Source organism: Camarhynchus parvulus, chromosome 9 (genome assembly GCF_901933205.1).
Source record: "Camarhynchus parvulus chromosome 9, STF_HiC, whole genome shotgun sequence".
Classification (NCBI taxonomy): domain Eukaryota; kingdom Metazoa; phylum Chordata; class Aves; order Passeriformes; family Thraupidae; genus Camarhynchus; species Camarhynchus parvulus.
Genome location: NC_044579.1, coordinates 19,165,208 through 19,188,784, shown reverse-complemented (window position 1 = coordinate 19,188,784; position 23,577 = coordinate 19,165,208). Strand labels below are relative to the sequence as shown.

Sequence of the window (23,577 nt, the reverse complement as noted above, 5' to 3'; positions counted from 1 at the left end):
GATGACCCAAGTGGGTGGAGAGAGTTGGCAGGTGTTGCAGTGATGCCACCATTATCTTTGAAAGGTTGTGAAGATCAGGGGGATCCTTGATGGCTGGGGAAAGCCTGGGGTTACTCCCATCTACAAAAAGCCTGGGACTGTCAGATGATCCCCTTCAGTTTGGTCTGGGAGGAAAGCCATGGCACAAGTGTTCTTGGCTGCCTTTTGTGGTCACATGGAGAAGGTGATTGGGAATAGCCCCCATAGATGAACCAGGAATAAATCATGTGAGCAACCTCAGTGCCTTCTGGTGACAAAGTGAGGTTCTGTGGAGGAGGGAAGAGCAGTGGATGTCAGGTGTCTTTCCCTGGGCGAGGTCTCTGACAGGATCTCTTGATATACAGCTGTGTCTAGGTTAGCACATCATGGTGAGGAGGGGCAGCATGATGGTGAAGGGCTGGAGCACTTGCCCCAGGAGGAGAGGCTGAGGAACTGGGCTTTATCTTTGTTAGCCTGGAGTGGACACTGGGGACATCCCTAGCAGCTGCTTTCTGGTACAGGAGAGCCTGTGGCTGTCCCCTCACTAACCCCTCCTGGCTGAAGTGCACAGGCAGGGGACAAGAGGCAGCTGTCCTAAACTGAAACAAGGCAGGTTGCTACCTGGGTTGGGGGGAATCAGTTCCCCATGGAGCCAGTCAGGCACTGGAACTCAGACTGAGAAAGGTGTGCCAGCCTCTGTCCTTGCAGACTTTTAAGATCCAGCTGACAAAATGGTTTGAATTCAGTGCTGAGTCTGTTCTGAGTAGGACGCTGGACTGGAGCCTGAGAGCCCTTTCAAAATGAATTATCGTACAGCAGCTTGTACATGCTATGTAATCCAAGAATTTCCATTCTTGGAGATTCCTCAGACTTGTGGTATCTACAGGGCCATGCTCGTGCATTTCATGTGTGGTATGTGCACACTTAACGGCAACACTCACCTTGCCCTACTTGGAACTGGCGGTGGTTTGTTGGTGGTCGGTGTCGGAGGTGGCCTACGGGGGTAACAAATGATCTGCTGCACAGATGGCTGCGCCTGCACAGTGGAGAACTGCCTGGGAGGCGATGACATCAGATCTCTGGATTGCGGATACACTGCAGCTCGGGCACTCGCTGTGTGCGCTGCGTATTCCCCGCACATCCCGACCCACTCCCTTAAGGGGTCTCGGTTTGACTCATCCGTCCGAAAGCGTGCCGTGAAAAGAGCCCAGTGCCTCTTCATAGGAGGCGGCACGGAATCGGTGCCGGTGTGTCACAGGGACTGTTTTCCTAACAAATACCTTCTGGCATTTGAAACAAAGAGAGGACAGCTAATCTTGCGAGCTGACACTTCTGCTTGCCTTCCCGCTTCTGAAGCGCCACAAATCTCTCCGCCACGCAGGAAAGGGGGGAAAAGCTGATGCATTTTCCCGCTGGTCTCTGCGCACAGACAACAGCGATGAACAATCTGGCCGCGGAGGGCTGGGCTCAGATATCGGCCTGCGCCGGGCCCGGTTCTGGCAGCGGCCCTGCCCGGAGCCTCCCGGAGCCGTGCGCCCCGCACCGCCCCTGCCGTAGCCGGGGCACCCGGCGGCGGAGCGGGGCCGGGCCGGGCCGGGGCGGGCGCGCAGGCGCAGCGCCGGGACATGGCGGCCGTGCGGGTGCTGCGGCGGGCGCTGGGCTTGTGCCGGGGCCGCGCCGCCTCGGGGTCCCGCCCGCCCCCTGTGCCCCAGCGCATCGAGGAGAAGCGCCGAGCCGCGCTGCTCGGTGGCGGCCAGGCCCGCATCGACGCCCAGCACAAGCGGGTGAGCCCAGCACATGTGGCCGGAGGGGACAAAGCTCTGTCCCGCTGCCGCCGGGCGCACGCTGGCCGGGGGTGGCAGGCCGTGCACGGCGGGCTCTGCTCGGCTCTGGGGACTCGCGGCTTCGCGTGGCACCTGCAGACGCCCCTTTGCGGGAAGGTTTCTTTAAGCAGCGCTTAAGACTGCATTGCCTGTTACTCTGGGTAGAAAAAAGAACAATTGCTTTCTAATTCCTTTACCTCAGAGTGGTTACCGACGTTGGCTGCAATATGTATGAGAGGTAGTGTAGACAGAAGTTGCAACTTCTGCCTGTCAGTGGTCAGTTCTAGGTTGCTTAACACTTCTGAGCAACAGCTCATCTTTACACCGCTGTTGCAAATTTAAGCTGATCTCTGAGATGAGAGCAAAGAGTTAGAAGAGTGGAAATAAGACAAAGACAGGTGAGAGGGATGACAACAGGTGGGTTTTTAGTCTTCTGCCTCTGTCATTCAGAATGTAGGCAGTGCTGATGGGGGTGACAGCAGAGGTTTCCTGTTTGTCTTTATTGATACTTGCTGGGAGACCTTTTCAATGTGCTGCAAGATGGTTTGTAGGCATCAGGGAGGTGGGAAGGGTGATTCCCATGAAGGCTCCCTCAGTGATCACTCTGCCTGTCAGCAGTGTCCCTCCCCAGTTATACAGCATCTGAAGAGAGTTCAGTCTTGCTGAGTTACATTCAGGATACTAACACACCAATATACAAGCACTTCTGCATGTCTAGGGCCTCAAACAGCTTATGTTTTATATAAACTAAAACTTTGGCTTACATTAGGCTTTCCTGCATTTCCTGTTTTTCATGAGATTTTTGGCCTGCTGGTCAGATGTTTTGTAGGAGCTGAGCTGTGTTACAATCTCATGTTGATGCAGGGTCATGTCATCCCCTAAAGGAGACAACCCAGGTGCCTTACCGTTTGCAGACAGGTGCTTACCATGGTTAGAAAGAACAGATTTGTTTGGTAGGTTGAGATATAAAGAACTTTGCAGTAATTTTTTACTACATAACACTGAACAGGGGACATGTATATCTGGTCAATTGATTCTGTTCTTGGCCGCTTCACCTTTACCCTGCTTTTGCCTGTAACAGTGTCCAGCAGGAAAAAAACCAGAAGGATTTTGTCAGGAGATCCCTGCAGGCTGTCACACCTCCTCTTCCCTCTTATTTACTGCAATCAAATAATATTTGAGTGCAGTGAATTGAACCCTGAGCTATCGGGGACGACTGGTCTAGCTGTGTAAGGGTTCCCTGGTTAAGAATAGAAGGCCTTAATAGCAGCATTTAAATGTGCAGACAAAAATAGCTGTGATGCATTTATATCCTCTTGAAAAGTCTCTGAGATTGTTTCCTTTCTCCTGTGGTAGTGCTGCTCCAACAGTCAGCCTTCTTTTCCGAGTCTGGCTTGCATTAGGTTTGTTTTTGAGGAGGATAATCACTGCACAGGCTATTTCCAGCTTTGGGGGCCTGCAGTTGCTTAATGGACCCTATGTAACGGATCAGGTGAGGTTTTGCTTGACTAAACTGCATCTGCTGGGGGTCGGCAAACAGCCAGAATCACCTGATGGCTCAGTTAATTGTTGCTTGCTCTGTTTCAGGGAAAGCTGACAGCAAGGGAACGAATTCTGCTACTGTTGGACCCTGACAGTTTTGATGAATATGACATGTTTGTGGAACACAGATGTACTGACTTTGGGATGGACTCAGTAAGAATAAGGTAGTTTTATTTCATATAACTCTTGTTTCAGTGTCCTCTGCTGTGCAGCCAGCCCACTGATTGAAAATGGGCTCTTCTGTTTACATGTGATTTTTACTATTTGTTTTCTTTTTATGTATAATTTTGTTTTGTAATAACTTATTACCCTCAGTTTCCATTTAACAGCTTACAGAGTTTTCTGTTGTCTAAACTTGATAACTTTTATAAAGTCACCTACCTTCCTGGGAATTGTCTTAGATTTGCATTTTTAACAGTAGAGGAGGCTGCAGAGCTTTGTTGGTGTAATTTTGTCAATCAGATCAGATATGAGGAGAAACTCAAGGTAGATATTTCTGCTTCCCTACAGGTAGGTTTAGAGTTATTGGATGAAACAACTCAGATCTATATTTATGCCTGCCAAACTACAGTCATAAAATCCTTGAGGGCTTTACAGTCTGATCTGGATGTTTGGAAGTCCCAACATTTGTAGTGCTCTGTTAGCCATTTGCACCCTGCTTGCTAAGGCATTTTCTGGCTGTGTGGCCACGTATCCTAAACCAACATGGTACAGGGAGTTCCACACACACAGGGAAAATCTGTGCCCCCCAAAGTCTCTCACCATAATGTTGATGCCTGATAATGTTCTACCTGGGAAAAGTGTTCTGCTGTGCTTTGGTAGAAGACACCAGTGAGCTGCTGGATGTCAGTGCCTGGTGCTGATGTGCCTGTTCACTGTGAATCTTCCTGCAGCCAAAGGCTGTTTGCTGTGGGTTGTTGGTGTAGGTGAGGAGCTCTCTGTGTGTGCCCTGTGCTGCACACAGTGACTATAACCACTGTTTGTGCAGTTCTTAAACCACTTCACTGGGTTTCAGTCCTTCAGGTTGTGGGTGAGGGAGGGGACAGCAGGGTTCCAGCAGAGGTGCTGGGAATGGCAAAGGTGAAGGATTTGTTTGTTGGGTCTGACAGGAGGCTGATGACACTTGGTGCTGGGAAGGATGTTGTGTTAGACCTCCTCTCCTCTCAGGATAGCGGAGCAAACATCTTTCCTCCTCTATTTTTTTTACTCTGTTCCCAGCAAACTCAAAAAACTGCCCGAGTTGCCTCTCATTGAGTTACTCCACGCTGCATCTCACACTGTTGATAACAAATTGCTATTTCTGAAAATAGGAGGGGCAGCAGAGTCCTGAGTGTGACAAGAGGGTTAATTTTTCCCTTGTGCTTCAGAATTCACCCTTCAGTGAGCTGCACATTGTGTTTACAGAGTACAGTTTCACAACAGATGACCTAACTGTGGCCACTGAGCTGGAATATTAGTTTAGCATGGAATTTCTCAGAGTCCCTGGAACTTTCTGAGGGTAGGGTAGGACTTGTGCTCACATCCAGGCTGCTCTGTGGGCTGCTGGGGCTTTTGGGAGTCACCTTCACGTGGCAGTGGCTGATGTACAGGAGTGTGCTGCTGTTCTGTGTGCCAGTGGCTGAGAGCATTGCTGTGTGTGAGCCTGAGAAAAGGCACCAGGCAAGTGTGACCTTCCTGACAGCAGACCCCCTGGGCATGAGTGCTCCTCAGAGTGGGCCCTGCAGCACACACTTCCCTTTTTTCCTTACTTTTTTTTTGTTTAATACCAAACAACAAAAAGCACTGAAAGTGCCTGAAATTCCATTTTTTACTGACAGCCCAGCAAAGTTCCTTTCCTACTGTTGTCTTGAAAGACTTCTATATATTTTTTTTACAGAAAGTGATACAATATAGATGAAGCACATGTTAAGACTCACAGGCTCCATTTTCTTGGCCAGTTCTTCCCTTATTTACAGGGTGAAAAATGGGACAGGTCAAGTTCAAGTATTTGAGGTGACTGTAAGTATATTTTTGGATCTGTCCAGGATTGTTTTTCATCCTGTATCAACACCTCAGAGGTTTGTGCACTATGTCCATTCTTTCAAAAACATCAGCTGGTCCTGATAAAAGGTACATTCTATCCTATCTCTGAGGGCATGATTTGTCTTAATTTCAGATATTCTAAATTTGAAGGGAAGCTGCTAAGTTCACTGATCTTTACTCTAATACATAATGAATATGTGAAATTACCTCTAGTTTTCCTTTTCACAGCTGGGGAAAATCTTTGTGGAGCCCCACTGCAGACATGGAAGATGAGACCTCCCAGGAAATCAGTCTTTGCTTTGTCTTAGTAGGAGTTTGGGGAAATTTTAGTAGACATCATTGTTGCTTTGATTTTCCTATCTATTCTTTTCAGTGAATTTGTCTGTTTTTAATGCAGTATCCTGGTGACAGTGTGGTGACTGGCCGTGGAAGGATTAATGGCAGACTAGCTTATGTTTTCAGTCAGGTAAAGTTTTACTTGTTTTTAAGTAGTGTGAACCTATTTCAAAGGATAAGTTAATGATAGTTCAGCGTGGCCATGTAGCAATGTACCTGTGGGAGGAAACAGGGCACCCTCAGACAAGAAGAAGCAAAAAAGCTTGTGATAGATAGCGTATAAATAGATAAAATAGACTTTTTATGTTAAATATATTTTATATATTAAAAGTATTTCAGAGGAAACATCTTAGGTAGAGCCTTATCTTGGTCCCTCACTGTGAAAGGCTTTCTTTCAGATCATTAGTAAGTGCTGCTTTGTTCTGGGCCACAAAGTAGCCTTTGTTCCATTTGCTGTCATGGCCAAAGTGGCTGTTGCTGTGTTACCTTGGAGCAAGGCATACTCTGCCTTTTTTGTCTTGGATGTGTGCTCCTTCCAAGGAGAGTCACTGTTACATGGGCCTGAACATGTGGAGAGGAGCCAAACACAAACCTTCATTTTAGAATGCAAGTAGGGGGCAGTTTTTGTATTAGTAGAATTTAAGAGTGCCCCTTCATGATACACCCCTCCATTTTTATATTTAAAGACCTTTTTCCCTCCAAATTGAGCTGCCTCCTGAGATGCTGAACCTTTTTGGTTCAAATGTTAGTCATAGCCATGCTGTCTCTGTCTACACAGTTTTTGGGGCTTCTTTGGGAGTAAGACTTGGGACATAACTCGTGAGTCTAGAATGGTCATGTGTGTCCAGATTTGTGTTTCCTCCTTGTAAAGGATGCTTGTATTGAGCTGGGATCATCTGCAGGCTGCACTGAGGGAGTCAGTTGTTTTGAAGTAGCATACCAAATATAGAGCACTGTAGAATTATGTTGTTTACTAGCAATTATTGACAACATTTTACTGAAATTATTCTTCCCCTAATGTGAAAATTTGCTTTATTTTCAGGATTTTACTGTATTTGGAGGCAGTTTATCTGGAGCTCATGCGCAGAAGATCTGCAAGGTAATACGGCACAGAAGAAAACAAAAAAATTGTCAGCATTCTTTTTTCAGTCTGTTGTGATAATGACTTTGGAGAAAATGTTTGGTGACTGACTGTAGTGTGCTCTGACATGTGCCATGCCTGAGAGTGGTGCCTCTGGAAACTTTTTGAGTGTGAGTGAGCTTTTCCAGGTAATACACATTTTGCTACATTCAGTTATGTTTTCTACTCTACTACAATGGGTGAGAGACTTGCCAAGTACAAATATAAATTAACTACTCATTGTCCACTGGAGAAAAGAGGAATGAATTCAGAGAAACTTTTTCCTCTAAACAGTGTGCTGTGAAAGTGTGTAATATTTAAAAAGAAAGCAAATGTAACAAGTAAACAGCCTGAAGATAAACAGTTTTACAACTTTGAGGTCACCTTGACCCTGAGAGTTTCTCTTATCAGACACTTGTGGCTATTTATTCCTGTTTGTTTGCTTGTCTTGTGAGAAGGGTTTTTGAATCTCAGGACTGGGGAGACAAGAACTCTTTCATGGATGAGTGTTGAGTGGTGTGAACTGGGAAATCTTCCTGAATTTTCTTGCCATGGAATCAGAAACAAGATTTTTGCTGTGGAAAGGCAAAGGCTTTTTATGCTGTGGAAATAACTACTCTTTGCCATAGGCTCCTCAGGAGTGTGTGGGTATAAAAGTAGAAAACATGAAGACTTTGGGCTCGATAACAACTATTTAGTTTTACCTGGTCTTGATATTAGGAAGGACTTGAATTACCATTTCACACTGGAGCTTTGTGGTGTCTGTACTGGGGAAGGATGGAATGGCACTGGAATGATGGGATGCTTTCTGGTGGGTTTTCTTTGATCTCTTCTTTCTAAAGCAGCAGGGTCTGATCACAGAACTAGAAAAAATGTGGGTCCTTCCTGATTGGTGCTGTTCTTGGTGGGCTCCAAAGCTGGAAGGCTCTAGGGACATCAGTTGCTTTGGGGCTCAGTCTTTGTCAGTGTTTTAGGAAGAACTTGGAAGAGCCTTGGGAAAGAAAATCCATATACAGGTCCCTGGAAAACAGCAGAGCATGTTAGTGAATTCTAGGACTGTACAGAAGTAGTTACCACCAGCTCCTGTTTGGGTGGAGTTTTGGGCCTCCTGAGATACCACTGACTTGACTGGCACCAAGTGTAGTTTCTGTGTTTCTAGGCAATATAAAATTCAAGGTTGATGCCACAAGCACTCTGAAAGATGGGACTGGGATTGTAAATCACTTAACAACTTAAAGATTGTCTGAAATAATTTTATTACAATGATTGAAAGGACAGGGAAAAGCAACTTCAAAATTCAAAATGGGGATTAACTGATGTTTTACAAAAATTATTTAGGAGCTAAAGCAGATCTTGATGTTAAAACAGATCTTAACATAATTTGCCAGTGCTGTAGTGTTATGAAAATGGCAGACATTTTAGTGGAATTCAATAATCAGGAATGTTTTGTGCAAGGAATGTAAGGAATTCAGTCCTCCTACTTAAGGCTGTGTTATAGTATTGTGTATGATCTTGAGGCAAGTAACCAAAATGATCAGAGCCTTAGAAAACAGGATGTGGGACTGAATTGATGGTGCTTAGCCTAGAAACATGAAGAGGAATATGAATACTGAAGAGAGATTTGAGGTACTTGAATGTTCCCAAAAGTAAAGGCCAAGAATAGCTAATTGCTCTCCCTCACTGCTGTGTATCAAGACAAATGTAATGTTTAAATTTCTGGAGGAAAGATGTAATTTAGTCCTCCCAGAGAAGTTCTAAAAAGGGTAATCAAGCATTAGAATATACAGCTTAGAGAGATTCCAGAGCCACCACTGCAACAAACTTTGAGGAGTAGATGAGCCATAACTGAGGGGGTGTTTGAGGTGCAGTTGAAGCCCCTTGTGAGCAGGGGGAGCCCTCAGCTGCACAGCCCCTCTCCTGTGACTGTGTCACTCACACTGCATTATCCAAATCCAGTGCTGAGTGTGGAGATGCCCAGCTGGGAAGGCAGATATTTCTTGGGGTTCAGCTTAGCTGGGTCAATACTGAGGAGTTTGTGTTCATCACTAGATCATGGATCAAGCTGCCATGGTTGGAGCCCCCGTGATTGGGCTGAATGACTCTGGAGGAGCCCGTATCCAGGAGGGAGTGGAGTCCTTGGCAGGCTATGCAGACATATTTTTGGTGAGTAGGCTGCTGGATGGACAGGGAGTTTGGCATCCTCAAAGGTGGGCACAACATGCAAGTGGGTGTTTGTAAGTAGATGTTAAGGTTATTGTTCTGTTACAGCCAAAGGATAAAAGGATAATAAGACTCAGACTTTGGTTCTCTTCTTGGCTTTGGACAAATGTACCCATGTCTTAAAAAGGGTCATGCTGAGCTCTGTAAAGCTCTGTGATCCAATGTGTAGTGAGAATGGGGATGTCCAGTGTTGATTGCTCTGGTGAAAGTTTTGTGTCCTAGACTTTTTCCCCAAGGCGCACTGCTGCTCATTTTTTCACAGAAATGACATTCTTTTATATGCTGCTAAAATACTTTGCATCAAATTGCGTGCACAGAACACTGTCCTTTCAGTAGGAAAGCAGGTGGGATGTCAGGTCAGTCAGATGCTGCCAGGTTTTGGGGTGGTGCAGTCTGGGAGGAACAGTTACAGAAGTCGTTGTGACCCACTTGAGCACCAAGCAGTGTGAATGGATTTTTGAACAACCCACCATCCATGCTGGATGGCAACCATTCACCTTTGTGTAAAATTCAAGTCAGTGCAGAAACCTGATTTTAAAAGATCCCTCCCTCACCTGGTCAGTAAGCTTGCTTCTACCTCTGAGCACAGTGTATCTACACATTCAGATGTCAGGGACATCCACGCCTTGCCACTGCAGGCTCAGCGCAGGTTTTTCCCTGGCACCATCTGTTGAGGTGGCTCATGCTATCTCCTTTGCAGTCATTGCATGGCATAGGAAATCAGCTGTATGGGAACAGAAATAAGAAACTCATTTTGGTTCAATTTGCATCAAGAGATTCTCTCCAGATACTTGTCTGCCAGTAGATAAAACAGTCCTCTTTGTGATGGGGAATTCTTGCAGAATCTGGGCACAGATTTAAAGACACACTTCTTTGGTAAATGAGGGTTTTTTTTCCTATTCCAGAGAAATGTTTTGTGTTCTGGTGTCGTTCCCCAAATCTCCCTCATCATGGGTCCTTGTGCTGGTGGAGCTGTGTATTCTCCTGCCTTAACTGATTTCACATTCATGGTGAAGGTAAGGGTTTGTCCTGAGCTGCTGCTGGTGACATTGATCACACACTCAGCGACCATATGGGAATGGCTATTTTCCAAGATGATCTCCTGCTTTGGATTTATATTTCGCATGAAAAGTTGAGAAAAACTTTGCCAGATAACTTGTGGACAATTGCATTTTCAGTGGATTTTTAATGCAATGCAGCCTTTTAAAGAAATTTGTCCCTCTTCTTATTTTAAGGGTAGTCTCTAGAGGCTATGGCTGTTCCTTAGGTGCTTGTACAGCTTGGCACTAGCGTTCACTGTTTCTGCTTTTCCCCTTCCCCCAGGACACATCCTACCTATTCATCACTGGGCCTGACGTGGTGAAGTCTGTCACCAATGAAGAAGTCACCCAGGAGCAGCTTGGGGGTGCAAAGACACACACTGCAGTGTCTGGTGAGAGCTGGGGGCTTTACTGAACATGCTATTTGTGCTCAAAGTAAATGAGAGTAGTTCTGGCTAAACAGCCCGTTGGCCAATCCAGATGAGTCTAAGGGACAAAGCTCTGCCTAAGCACAGGATCTGACTCTGCTTCTGCTTTCCTGCAACTCCTGTTTAGTGACAGAACACAAAGAAGGGAGAGTTCTGGGATTTGGAAGAGAAAGTAGCAAACCCACAAAAGATGCTAGAAGTGGGAATACTGTCAGGGAGTAGGGCTTAGTGAAGTCAGCCTGGGGTGGGGTTTTTTTTTGTTTGTTGTCCAGACATTTGCATGGGTTGAAAGATTCTCAGCAGTCCCTTGTTTGCTCACTAATGTGATTGATTGAACTGCTTAACTACAAACCAAGTGGCAGTGTGAGCTGAAGCACTTCTTCCCTCTTTTCCCCTCTGCAAAAATGTCTGTGTGTCATGAATCTTCTCAAGACTCAAATGACTGTAGGATCTCAAATTCCGTGTGAACTGAGCTGATGATGACCCAAAACCACACACACAGATGCTGCCCAGATCCAGCCCTTTTATAAAAAGCACTTGTAGTCCAACACTTGGGTGCAGCCCAGTAACCTGATCAGAATTCCAGAAGGCTGGAGTCCAGGTAGGGCTGTGCCAGCTGATAAACCACTTCACATTATTTTAAATATGAGGGCAACTATGCAGACCTGTTCTGGAGAAGTTTGACACAGCACATGTTTTCTAGATATTTTTAGCTGGTCAGATTTGGTGGCTTAAGACTCTTGATTGTTAACAGCTCAAGTTTGAGGAGTCCTGTTGTTGCTTGTTTCTATCTTTATTGGTATCTGTTTGGAAAGGAAAGCTTGTACAGTGATTTCCATACTGCTGTGCTGTGTCTGTGCAGGAGTTGCACACAGAGCCTTTGAGAATGACATCGATGCTCTGCTGAACCTACGGGAGTTCTTTAATTATTTACCCCTGAGCAACCGGGACCCAGCTCCAGTCTGTGAGTGCCATGATCCCAGGTAAGGGCAGCCTGGCTGAGCTCAGGGCTCTCTGGGCACTGCATTTCATGGCTTCTCTGGCTTATGGGCACTGAGATATGGGTGTTCTGTGCCTGGGATCTTGGCAGATAATTCTGCATTCTGTATGTGAATATGGGACGTGTTCCAACATGTGTGTGTTCGCTGTTAGGTTTAATTCTGTTTTCTGAAAGGGCTGTTGTCCAGGCTGTGTGCAGAATGTAGGGAAAAGCAATCTCTGCTCAGGTGGGCTGCCCAGTCTCTTAGAACAAGCAAGAGAGGTAGGAAATAGCACAGTGAGTGGCAGTGGGGAGAACTTGCCCTGTTCTGTCAGCTGTGTCTGTTGGATGAGTTCTGCTTGTAAGGGTTAGAGGTGGGCAAGCAACAAGGAGGCAGAAAGCTTTGTGTCTTATGTACTTGTCTCAGGTTTGTTGTGGAGCTGGCAACATAATACAGGAAGAACTTGAGCCATTTCAAGAGGGGAAAAATGGCAACTGTCTGGACTTTTATCAGGGAATTTTTCCAGGAGCTGAGAGACAGCCAGAGAGACAGTACAGGACACTGAGCAGAGAGCCTTGCTAGGGCTGGAAGGCAGAGGGTGTCAGTGGAGTAAAAGCACTCTGACCCAAGCTCCAGTTGCACTTGAAATTCAGCCCTATCCCTAGGGAACCCTCAACAGGCTGTTGCATTCTCCTGCATGGGAGTGGTGCCTGAATATGTTCCTTTCAGCTCCTCACATGTGTGTGATATGTCTTGGGGCTCTTCTCTGTGTAATAATTCTTCTCTGTGTGATAATTTCAACATGTGAGTCTGGAAGGTTATTTTCTCTTCATCCCTCACTGTGCTTTTCACTGTCTGTGCAACAGTTTGTTTGGGGAGGTGCTTTTGGATTGATTTTACAAATCACTGTGCTGGTCCCTGAGATACATTTCTCACTTTTTTAAAAAGAAATTTGCCATTTTCTTTTAGAGAATGGCCAAGACAGGTCAATTAATTACTAGTCCTAAATTTTTCTGAGGTAGGTGTTGATCTTCAGGAGTTCATTAGACTGTGCCAGTCTGGTTCTGTTCTATTCTCAACTGCTCTGGTTTGTTAGTGACAAAACCAAAGCAAATATCTTGTATTATTTTCTGAGTTAGGGGATTATCTTTGAGGTTATCATGGTCTTTATAAGCATTCAACAAGTTGTACTGGGATAATTGATCTCTACAGACTTGTTTTTGGTATTTTAATTTCACTATAGAAGCAACAGTCCATTTTTTAAATCAGTGTACTTTATAACAGGCAGTTTATTTGTGAGAAGCAGTCAGTGAGGTTGTAGCTACTAAAGTATAAGAGATTGGTGTCCCTTTAGAAAAAAAGAACTAATCTTTTGCAAGGCATGAGATATAATAAATGCAATTTGTGCTAAGAACTTCAGTTTAGTAGCCTTTATACATGTGAAGGCAGATCTGTTTGTTAAATTTATCTGGTTTTATAGTAGCATCTCCAATAGTTCCCCCATTTATGGTCCTAATGCACACATTGGTATTATTTCATCTGGACAAACTGACATCTTAATAGATTCCTTCTGCTTGGGATTGATGTGTTTGATCCTTACAGCTGCTCCAGTCCCAGTCTGTTCCTCTAGAGTAATTGCTTTCTCATTGCATTGTTTTCACCACACAAAAAATTGCCACAAATGAAATGTAACCTACTTGTGCTTTTATTGTGAAGTCCTGGGGCTGTTGAGGGTTGTTTGATAGGTTTGTTTTTCCCTCTGTTTAGGTGAGTTCTTTTTGGTGTTGAAAAATGCCAGCCTTGGCTGCTGAAGCTTGTGTTGGTGAGCGTGTGTTGTCAGTGGCCTGGGTTCCAAGGACTCACAAGTTTCTTGCAGTACCCAGCTGTCCCTGGTGAGATGTCCCCTGCCTTTGGGAGGTGTCTGATGCATTGCATTTGTTCTATGGCATGGTGGGATTCTACTTCTCTCTGTGTCTCTACAAACTTCTGGAGGAGGTTATTGCCAGCTGTTGGTAACCAAGTGCAGTTTCACTTCTGCCTTGAATGAAGCCCAGTGTCCATCTGGTGAGGGTGTCTCCAGCTGTCACAGGCTGTAACAATGAGCAGCAGTTCTGTGCCACTAAGTGGGAGCTGTGAGAAACACCTCTGAAGCCCAGTGAGCCCAGCAAGGTCCACATGTCCTGTGTCTGTAGACATCTGAAGGAAATTTTCAAACATGGTATCCTGGATAGTGTCTTCATTTTGCTGATGGCTATTTTAATGCTGTTAAAATTTCCTTCAGCACTGTGAATTTATGGGAGCAATAATTTCATCTTTTCACTTCTACACTTTGGGTACCACAGGTCACAGAACAGAGCTTGGAGCACATCTGTATCTACTTTACACTCAAGAAAGTTTAGAATTGTTTTTATCTTAGGGTTTAGTATGTTAAAACAAGTTTAACTTCTTCATATTAAGGTTCCAGTATATAATTTTATGGAAGTGTTTGTATGCAATATTTGTATTTGTATGGAAAAAGCACTTGAAGTGTTGCTGTCAGGTCTGTTCTATAAATAGCTGTGTCTCTTCCCTTCCCTGCAAGGGGCTGTGCCTCCCTCATCCTGTGTGTCTGACGGAGCACAGAGACAGCCATTGGGGCTGCACTTTAAACTTTTGTCTGATTTTGTCAAACTGCACATCACTTTCTTCAGTTTTGAATTGTGTGTCTAGAGCCTTGTGTTGTCTTATTCAAAATACACTAAATCATGGCATTATTAAAATATTAATTCAGTAAGAACTCCCATAGAAACACCATTCGTTACAGAGATCACTATTTTTATGGAATAGCACAAATATTATACTCCCTGAAACCTTCTCAATGGTGACTGATAAAAATTGACACCCCTACGCTGAAGCCTCAGACCCAGTGGGTGCCACTGCTGAGTGGATCCCTAATGAGGGTAATGTGATCAAAGCTGTGGAACTGATCCTGTCACTGCTGATGGCATGGCAGGATCTGTGTTACAGGAAAACTCCACGTGGAAATGTGTCACTGTAAGTGGAGAAACAGGAAAGAGTCTTTAAGCACAGCCTGTGAAGGGAAGACACAGAGGGGGGGATATGTTTTCTCCCTATGTTTTCCCTACTCTCTGCTTGTTTGGGGTAGGGAAATGAGCATGGAAAGGTTTCCTGCAGCTCAGTGTGTTCAAAGCTCCGAGTGACAGCATGGGCAGTCAGGGTGAGTGGGCAGTTCCTGAGGTGCTGTGTGTGACAGGGAGCCTTGGGCTGCCCTGGGAGAGGGGCTCTGCCTGGCCAGCTGTAGGGACCGGGCTCTGCTGCTGCTGCCCCGTGTCCCCATGGTGCCTTGAGAGGCTGACCCAAAACAGAAGCTAGACAGAGTTAAAGGAATAAAGTAGGTATTTATTAAAAGGCCCTAAAAGGATACACCTTGGGCAGTACAAGAGCCCTGCCATGGCTCTGCCCAAGATAGACGACTGGTCATGAGTTTTCACACTTTTATAAGTTTTGGTCCATTTACATATTGGGGTCAATTGTCCAATTACAGCTTCAGGTTATGAAGTCCCATCTGCTTTGCTCTCCTCAATTTGCCATTGTTTATGCTTTTTGGGCCAGAGGCTGTAACAGTTGTCCTTGGTTCACAAGCTGGAAAAGGATTGTTTTGTCTAACTACCCTGCGAAGAGAATTACTAACACTTACTATGAAGTTCAGAGTCACACACTAAGGCAGTAGAGAATCTGAAAAATATGAAGGCTAAAACTTAATGCATCAGCCACACCCGTGTGTCCCGTGAGCCGGCAGTGCCCCCTGCAGCCCGGCCGCCTCCCGGCCGTGTCCGCACAGCCCCGCCGGGCCGTGCTGCTCGGGGCTTCCTAAGCACAGCTGCCTCTGGAAGAGGGGTCTCCTTCAGGAGGAGGCTGCTCAGGCTGCCCGAGACTGAGAGAGCCGGTTCTTTTCTCCATATCTGAGGAGGTTCTGAAGTTTCTGAGAGGTGGAAATGTTTACTTGAGTTTTTGGTCTTGGTGTTCATTTGGTCTTTAAATGTTGCTGCTCACACTTACTTGCTCTCCGCAGTGACCGTCCTGTTCCAGAGCTGGACACCATTGTCCCAAGTGAGTCAGCCAAAGCCTATGATATGCTGGATATCATACACTCCGTAAGTCTGACAGTATGCACAACTATACAGATGAAGGATGCTGCAATTTAATTCTTTCTGGGGTCAGAGCCCCCCTTGAGTTCTGTTGCTTGGCCCTTCCCTGAACCTTGGTGCTTCTGTCTTGGATTCTGGCACTTAGGTATAAAAGTAATAAAGTACTCAGAATGCAGAGATTTATCCCTGTTTATGCTAAGAGATAATGTACATATGCAGTACAAGAAAATATATGTTTATTTTTTTGAAATTACAAAGGCTGCATTTAGACTCAGTGGTGAAAGCAAGCTCAGGGTATTTTTAATCCCTGGATTCTTCCACTGTGATTTTCAGCACTGTGTGTAATGAAAGTTAAAAGGTGGCATGTAATAGAAATCATTAGGTGAATTAGGAGAAAACCCTCAAGCCCTCCCACAGATTTTGGGAAGTATTAAGGAAAGAAATAACACCACTTTTATATTGCTTACATTTTTCACAACTTTTTTAAGACTGAGGCTAATGAAATGACTGGCACACTGCAGTGTATATGGGAACAGCTGCCATAAACAGATGGAACTGGGGAATCCTGCTGGAAGCCCAGGCAGCTATGTGTAGGTGTCGCTACTGCTCCATGGATAATTCTGATCTCCTGGAACGTGCTGAGTTCTGACCGTGCCTCGTGCACCAGGGCTGTCCCTTGGCAGGGCACACAGAGCTCCAGCCCGAGGGAAGTGCAGCCACACGGGTGTGTGTGGTTCCAGGTGGATGCTGCCTGGGCACTGTGTTCCCTGCATTCCCTGGGGCACAGCCAGCACTGACCCTGGGGCAGCAGGGCTGTGCTGGCTGCTCCAGGAAAGGGCTCTGAGCTTGCCAAGATTACATCAAATGTGTCACGGGGAGCTTCTGAGCTCCAGGAAGTACTGTTTTATCACTAGAAATTGGTCTGTAAGTCTGTTGCTAATTAAGATGGGAGAAAGAAGTTCTTAACATGTGATTTGCATTTTGTTCTAAGCCAGGAAGAAAGGCTCCCTTCAGTCATAAAGGTGTTCCCTGATGGAACACTTAACTGACAGTTTTGGTAGTTTCTGTAGGACTAGTTAATTCTTGCAACGAAGGCTGCAAAGACTAAAAGGTTTCCCTCCCTCTCTTTCTGTCAAAATTCTGCAAGTTCTGAACTGTTTGAAAAGTTGCAATACTAAGGTAACTGAGTTTGTGTTTGCCTGTATTTATGCACCTCTGCTTGGCCTCATATGGGCTCTGCCTGCCTCTCCTTTGCAGATTGTGGATGAGAGGGAATTCTTTGAGATCATGCCGAGCTATGCCAGGAACATCGTGGTTGGATTTGCCAGGATGAACGGACGGACAGTTGGGATCGTGGGCAACCAGCCCAAAGTAGCCTCAGGTTAGAGTCCAGTGTGAGGCTCTTACAGTGCCTTGCCTCTGTGTCTTTCCCTGCATGCTATGTAAGGTCAGAGTTGTTATGCTGTGTGCTCCTCCATTCATTCTGTGGTTTTCCACTGCTTGCTTTGTCTTGAACTTCACTGTAATGCAGCTGTGAAACGAACTGCAAGCCATTTCTTTAATGGCTAACAAGGTGATTTTGCTCCCAGGTGATTAAATCAGTGCCGTATCCAGCCCAAGAGGGGCAGCAGCTGCACACGGGGTGGGGGTGGGGAGAAGAGCACCACTCATTTAGCTGGGGTAATCATAGCATGGAAACCTCACAGGTCCTTCCATGGCAGTAAAATCCCTAAAACTCATCATGCACAAGTGTGGAGCTCTTTACCTCATATGGTTTGGATCTGAAGGTACAAGGTGTAGCTCTAGCTAAGACCACCCTTCTTAACTGTCCAGGGATTTTACTTTCTCTTCTTACTCAGTAATTTCTGAAGTGAGCTTCCCCAGTTAGAATGTTCTGGTTTACTCCTTTTTAATTCTTGTATCTATTTATTTGGGAAAATCAGATGACCCAGTATGGTGTTTCATTCATTTCATCTCTACAAGATATGACCATCAAGATACTAGACAGGAAGTTTTAATATAAATGTAATTTTCATTTAGCATTTTAACAGCTCTTTTTAATGTTTCATATAGAGGCTTTGATACAAAATGTGTTTTGTTTTAATATAGTTGTGCATAGTATAATTCTAAATGGCACTGAAACAGAACAGAAACACTTCGCAGTGTGTCTACCAGAAATGCTGATCTTTCTCAAAAAATTATTGGACTGTTATTGTCTGTGTTTTTTTAATGGAGAACTTTGTAACTTTTCAGTATGACTGATCTGAAAAATAGTAATGAAGAGGAAGTTACAGAAAAATATTTTAAATTACATGTATGATATTAAATTGTTATGTTTTGGAATAGAAAGTCTTTGCACACAGGGTCAGAAAAATGAAATGAGCCTTTGAGTGTAGCTTGTTCTGTGATCTTAGTTCTAAACCAGGAAAGCTTCATGGCAGATTATCTCCACATTATCTACAGATAAGCTTTTCTTTGTTTTAAGAAGACAATACAGCTAAAATAGTGTGGTTTTGGGTTACCTTGAATTACTGCAGATCCCTGGAGTTGCTAACCCATTTTTCTGTGCTCTGAACCTCAGGGTGCTTAGACATAAATTCTTCTGTGAAAGGAGCCCGCTTTGTTCGGTTCTGTGATGCCTTCAACATCCCCCTGATCACGTTTGTGGATGTTCCTGGGTTTCTGCCAGGTATGCCTTACCCTTAGAGTTCATGTGGTGCATGGTGGTGTTGGTGCTAAAAATCCATTTTCAGAACTCTGAGAAGACTTTTGCTGCAGTTGACTTAAACCAGGTTTTAAAATCCCACGTTTTGGGACAGAAATTCTGTATTCTAACTACAGTAGTCATCACAAAGGATAGTGAAATGTGCAAAAAATTGTAGGAAAATGAAATAGTGCCTAACTAACCAGTGTGTCAGGACTCACAAGGCTTTGCTGGAGTTACCTAAGGAGATAGACACATCACACACTGGGATGGGCAGTTTGCCAGGGCCAGGCTTGGGGACACCATGCACTGGAAAGCTCTGTCCTACTGCCAAAAGCTGTGACTGTGACCTGTGCAAGGAGAAAACCTGCATTCCCTGGAGATGCTGCCCTTGTTCTAAGTGGTGTGAGGTTACACTGATGGCTGTATTATACCAAGGTAAATGCTGAGCTGTGTTTTTAGGTGATGTTTGCTCTGCACTGCTCTTGCTGGGCAGGGTGGCAGCAGCAGGCCCTGCACAGGCTGTGCTGGGCCAGAGGAGGCACTGCTGGCTCTGGAAAGGGAGCAGTGGCAGCCAGAGCCACTTGAGGATGTTCCACCCACATCTGCTGCACCTGCTGTCCAGAGGGGATGTTACAGCCCTGTCACACAGACCTAGGGCTAAACCAAGGTTCTTTTGCTCTTGGTAGACACAAAGGAGAAAATCCCAACCAAATAGTCTCAAGAGATACAAAACACTAAAGTTTACTGGAAAGCTATAGAAAATTAAGGAACATTAGCACAAGAGTAAATGCAGCATAAGATCACTTATCACAACATAGACTTAGACCACTGAACATAGAAAACCTTTAAACCCATTCAATGTCACATTTTGTAAGAAGAGAGTTAGAAGAAGAAGGAAGGGAAAAAACCAGAAAGACAGAAAAGATACAGAAAAATGGCTTCCAGCTCCTAGGTTCCAGTGATGTAAAACTCCAAGATAAAGGTAAAGGACAATGTACTTGCCTCATGGTCAAGCTTCTTAAAGCCTCTTTGATGCTCCAAGACACTTCTCAGTGGAAAATGCCTGTGTTTAGAGGTACATCAGTGGGCTGTAATGAGCCTGCTTTCAGCACAGGTTCTCTGAGCAGGTAGTATTAAAATGACCCATTACAAAACAGGTTGAGAGAGGACTATAAATGTTATACAATCAAATCTAATGTTAATACTGTTGTATAAACCATGGTTTACCTTGAGGCCTCTGCAGTTCTCAAAGGATCAGAATGTGACTATTCACCATTCCAGTTCCTGCTTTAACACAATGGAGTTGGCACATTTTAACCAGGAGTTCCTCTCCTTTCTTCCCAGTGTAGGCTCAGCCACCTCCTCTGGTATGGACCAGGCAGTGGCTTGGTGTAAGCAGACACTCCAGCAATCCAGATCTGAGCAGTTGCTCAGAATCTAAGAACTGTCTCCATATAGCTAATTCAGAGTAGTGACTGCTACTGCACAATAAAATGTTGGTTTGAAAGCAGATAAACGGAAGGAAAAAAAAAGATGAACCTGAAGAGATGAGACCCGAGGTTTGATTATGATCCAAAAACTGCTGTGTTTTAAGGAATTTGGCAAGATTAGCCCATTAGCATTAGAAACCTCAGGTTAAGTAACAAATTCTGTTTCCTACTGCTGGTCTCATCTGGAGTCTTGAAAATGCTCTAATGTATTTGGTTCCTAGGAAGGTCCCATCTAGCTGAGCTTTGTTTCTCTGACCTTCCATACAAACATCTGCTGCTCTGATTTTTGAGTTGCTCAGTATCTTGCAGAGAACACTGCCTGGCATGATCTTCTCCAGGGTATTAACCTGGCTGTGGTGGTCAGGTTTGCTCCTGGTGACAGATGATGGGGTTGTGTGAATTCCCTGGAGTGAAGCAGTTCCCTGTCCTTTGCAGGCACGGCTCAGGAGTATGGGGGGATTATTCGTCATGGTGCCAAGCTGCTCTTTGCCTTTGCAGAGGCAACTGTGCCTAAGATCACTGTCATCACTAGAAAGGTAAGCTGGCAAATTCCATGGAGATCTTCCAGAGTTCCTTTTGAACTAGTGGCAGTTTTAGTTAAACCAGGCTTTGTCTGTCTGTCCCAGTGGTGCTTTCTATCATTGTCACATCTCTGTTTGTCCCATTTGGTAACACCTCTTTGTATAACATGACGAGAGGCCACGTCTATTCCCAGAACACTACCTCAGTTCTTTCCTTCCTCTTGTCTCTGTACCCCTCTGGAACTTCCAATTTCTGCTCCCTGCTTTCTCTCTGGAATGCCTTCACTCAAGTACTTGTCCTGTGTCACCCAGCCTGTCTCACTAAGGACATGCTATCTGTTTGCAGCAGTTCTGCTTTCTCCCATCTTGCCTCCTGAGCCTCCCTCTGCAAACCCAGCACTGGCTGCATCTGTCTTCTGCTGTCTGCAGGTTGAACACTCACGTGGCTTCTTTTCCTCCCCAAAATTCTGCTATGCTCTACTTCATCTTCCTTTCTCCAAGGTACCCGACACGCTACTGCCATAAGCTCTGGGGCTGGCACCTTACAACCTTAGCCTTCTCCTTGCTGCTCTGCCCCTCCTGCTCGTTTTTCTGATACTCTTTTGGATTATCATGGCAAAAGTCAAGAAGAAATTTCTGTTCTTTGCCTTCTCTGATTGTTCCAAGTATTTCCATGCAGTACTTGTCAATCCTGCAGCCCTGCTGCACTGTTCAGTGCTGCCCTGACAGGGACTGCACTGCAGTTTGCTCTGCAGTCCTGCAGTATCTGTTCATCACTGCTGTCTGGAGCATTTCCAGTTCCAGAGTGGAGCACTGCAGAGCCTGAGTGCTGCATTCCCTGGCCAGGAAATTCCAGAAGCACACTGCCTGGTTGGTTTCTGTGCATGTGCAGGGTGCAGGCTGAGGCCTGCTGGTCTGGATAGACACTGACCCCTTCCTGCCTGCCTTGCAGAATGGGCTTGGTTACCACCAGCAGCCCCCTTCCTTGCTCTTTTGGGGCTCCAGTTGAAGTGGTGTCTATTCCTAGAAGATTGCTGCCACAAAGTGGAGATGCTCCCACTCTCCTTCAGATAAAAGCCCCAGCTGCTTGTCTCTGGACTAGAAAAACCTGCAGGAGCAATGCAGGCTGTTGCTGCTGCAGGGTCACTCCTGGAGTGGCTGCCCTGGTTTGTGTCACAGGCCTATGGAGGTGCCTATGATGTGATGAGCTCCAAGCACTTGCGAGGAGATGTGAATTACGCCTGGCCCACAGCTGAGGTGGCCGTGATGGGAGCCAAGGTGAGTCCAGGCCCTCCTCACTGTGGTGCAGCAGTGCCCTGCCCGCAGCACCAGTGCCCTGCCCGCACCATGGGCTGTCCTGGGGCTGTAGGCAGGGCAATGCTCCCATGCCCTCACCTGGAGGGCACAGCCTGAGGTACTGTCACTGACAGAGCCCTTCTGCTCCCAGGGTGCTGTCCAGATCATCTTCAGGGGAAAGGAGGCAAATGCAGAGGAGGAGTACGTGGATAAGTTTGCAAACCCTTTCCCTGCTGCCATAAGAGGTATGGTTGTCTCCCACACTGTGTTTCACTTGGTTTGCCGTTGCATGGAGATCAAGTTGTGCTATTGAGTAAACCTTTTGCTAACAATTAAGTTATGTAGGTAAGATAGTTGTGTCTGAGTTAGAAAGGTGATGCTTAACCACAACCTGTGCATGTGGACAACATCTGGACACAGGACACATCTTCAGCTGCAAAGAACCTGGTGAAAAGCAGGGACTGCTCTGCAAAGTGCATTTTCAATTGTGTAGGTAGTAGAAGGTATCTCAAAATTCAGCCTTTTTCTTTATAGCACATGTGCTTTGACAATCTGTTATACAGCCCTAGATGCAAAGCAGTGGCCTGAAGAAAGAGTAGGGCCAGTTATGTTCTCCAGAACTCTCAGGATCAAGTTTTTCTACTGTTTCTACTTCCAGTTTTGGAGCAGTAACTGTGCTCTAAAAGGCAAGTTGTATTCAGAATTAAAAAATAGACTCAGGAATGTTTCCTTCTCAGTCTATTTTAAATGTAGTTAATTTATAACTTGTGAACTTATTTATTCCAGCCATTGTTTTGATTTTGCTAACTTATGGGTTAGCCTAGGTACAGAAGGCTGGGAGGCAAACACTTCAGGGTTTTTTTTGTTTTAATCTTTTGCAGGGTTTGTTGATGACATCATCCAGCCTTCGACCACCCGCATTCGCATCTGCCATGACCTCGATGTCCTGGCCAGTAAATCCCAGTCCAGTCCTTGGAAGAAACATGCCAACATCCCACTGTGAGGGTGAGCAGGGGCTGTCCATGCTGGGAGATATTCTGAATACGAATTCTGGTTAACTCTCTGGTTAATGGAGGGCTGCTTGGCAATAGAAATAGTTCTTTTAATTTTGATTTTTGCCAATAATCATCAATAAATCATAGCATATATTTAATCTGGGGGTCTTACCAGTTCGCCTCTCTAAACCCTTTCTTGGTGGTTAATAGTCAACACACTCTGCCCTCCCTGGTGAGGTGAGGTTTTTCTAATTGCTCAAGGTCAAACATTCCTTGGCTCTCTCATTCCATAGGCCCTGGAGGTGGCTCGGTCCTGCCTGAGCCACCTCCCACTGCTGGGAAGTTGGACTCCTGTGGAGTTCAAGGGTATTCCACTGGCCACAGACTTTGGAGTTTGACTCCACCACTGACTCAAGAGAGGAAAATCCTGAGCTTGGGTTCCAGTGCCCTGGAGACCAGGCCCTGCTGATCCCAGACTCAGTTGTTCTGTTCCTCTGTTAGTCTGGCCTGTGGCAGCTTTTCCCTGCTGCCTGCAGCACTTGGGTCTCAGAGCCCCAGGACAGAGGTGGGTGGCACAGGGGAGGCACAGCCAGTCCACTCTTAAGAACAGCAGACAAAAAAGGGCAGTTTTGGTGGGACATGCAAACCCTCCTCCCTCAGCAGAAGCTGGATCAGAGACCTCCAGAGGCCCCTGCCAGCCTCCTTTCTCTGGCATTATTTGCCAGCCTGGCCAGGAACCACTGCAGGAGGTGTTACTCCGATCAGCTCTGGGCCTGTGCTCACCTGCTCAGTAGAAGCTGCAACTTCCCTCCAGGCCCAGGGCAGTGAGGAACAGCCACTGTCACATTTAGTGTTGCTGCTGTGGTCACCTGGCTGCTCTGAGTAACTGGC

At 45.7% G+C, this 23,577-nt stretch overlaps 1 protein-coding gene across 1 annotated transcript; it reads left to right on the top strand.

The window, feature by feature from the left end:
* Nucleotides 1-1,640: 1,640 nt before the first annotated feature.
* Nucleotides 1,641-22,844, top strand: PCCB (propionyl-CoA carboxylase subunit beta). Its single transcript, XM_030954535.1, has 16 exons — nucleotides 1,641-1,802; nucleotides 3,429-3,536; nucleotides 3,858-3,869; nucleotides 5,803-5,871; nucleotides 6,784-6,840; nucleotides 8,911-9,024; nucleotides 9,987-10,097; nucleotides 10,405-10,513; nucleotides 11,412-11,532; nucleotides 15,602-15,683; nucleotides 16,935-17,058; nucleotides 18,259-18,366; nucleotides 20,310-20,410; nucleotides 21,575-21,673; nucleotides 21,843-21,936; nucleotides 22,573-22,844. The coding sequence occupies exons 1-16, from the start codon at nucleotides 1,644-1,646 to the stop codon at nucleotides 22,692-22,694; spliced, it is 1,590 nt and encodes a 529-aa protein (XP_030810395.1). The 5' UTR covers nucleotides 1,641-1,643; the 3' UTR covers nucleotides 22,695-22,844.
* Nucleotides 22,845-23,577: the final 733 nt, after the last annotated feature.

Coding starts and splice junctions, on each gene's coding strand:
- PCCB (XM_030954535.1), top strand. CDS start 1,644: ATGGCGGCCGTGCGGGTGCTGCGGCGGGCGCTGGGCTTGTGCCGGGGC. Junction 6,841..8,910: donor ATGCGCAGAAGATCTGCAAG/GTAATACGGCAC, acceptor GTTCATCACTAG/ATCATGGATCAAGCTGCCAT. Junction 21,674..21,842: donor TGGCCGTGATGGGAGCCAAG/GTGAGTCCAGGC, acceptor TTCTGCTCCCAG/GGTGCTGTCCAGATCATCTT.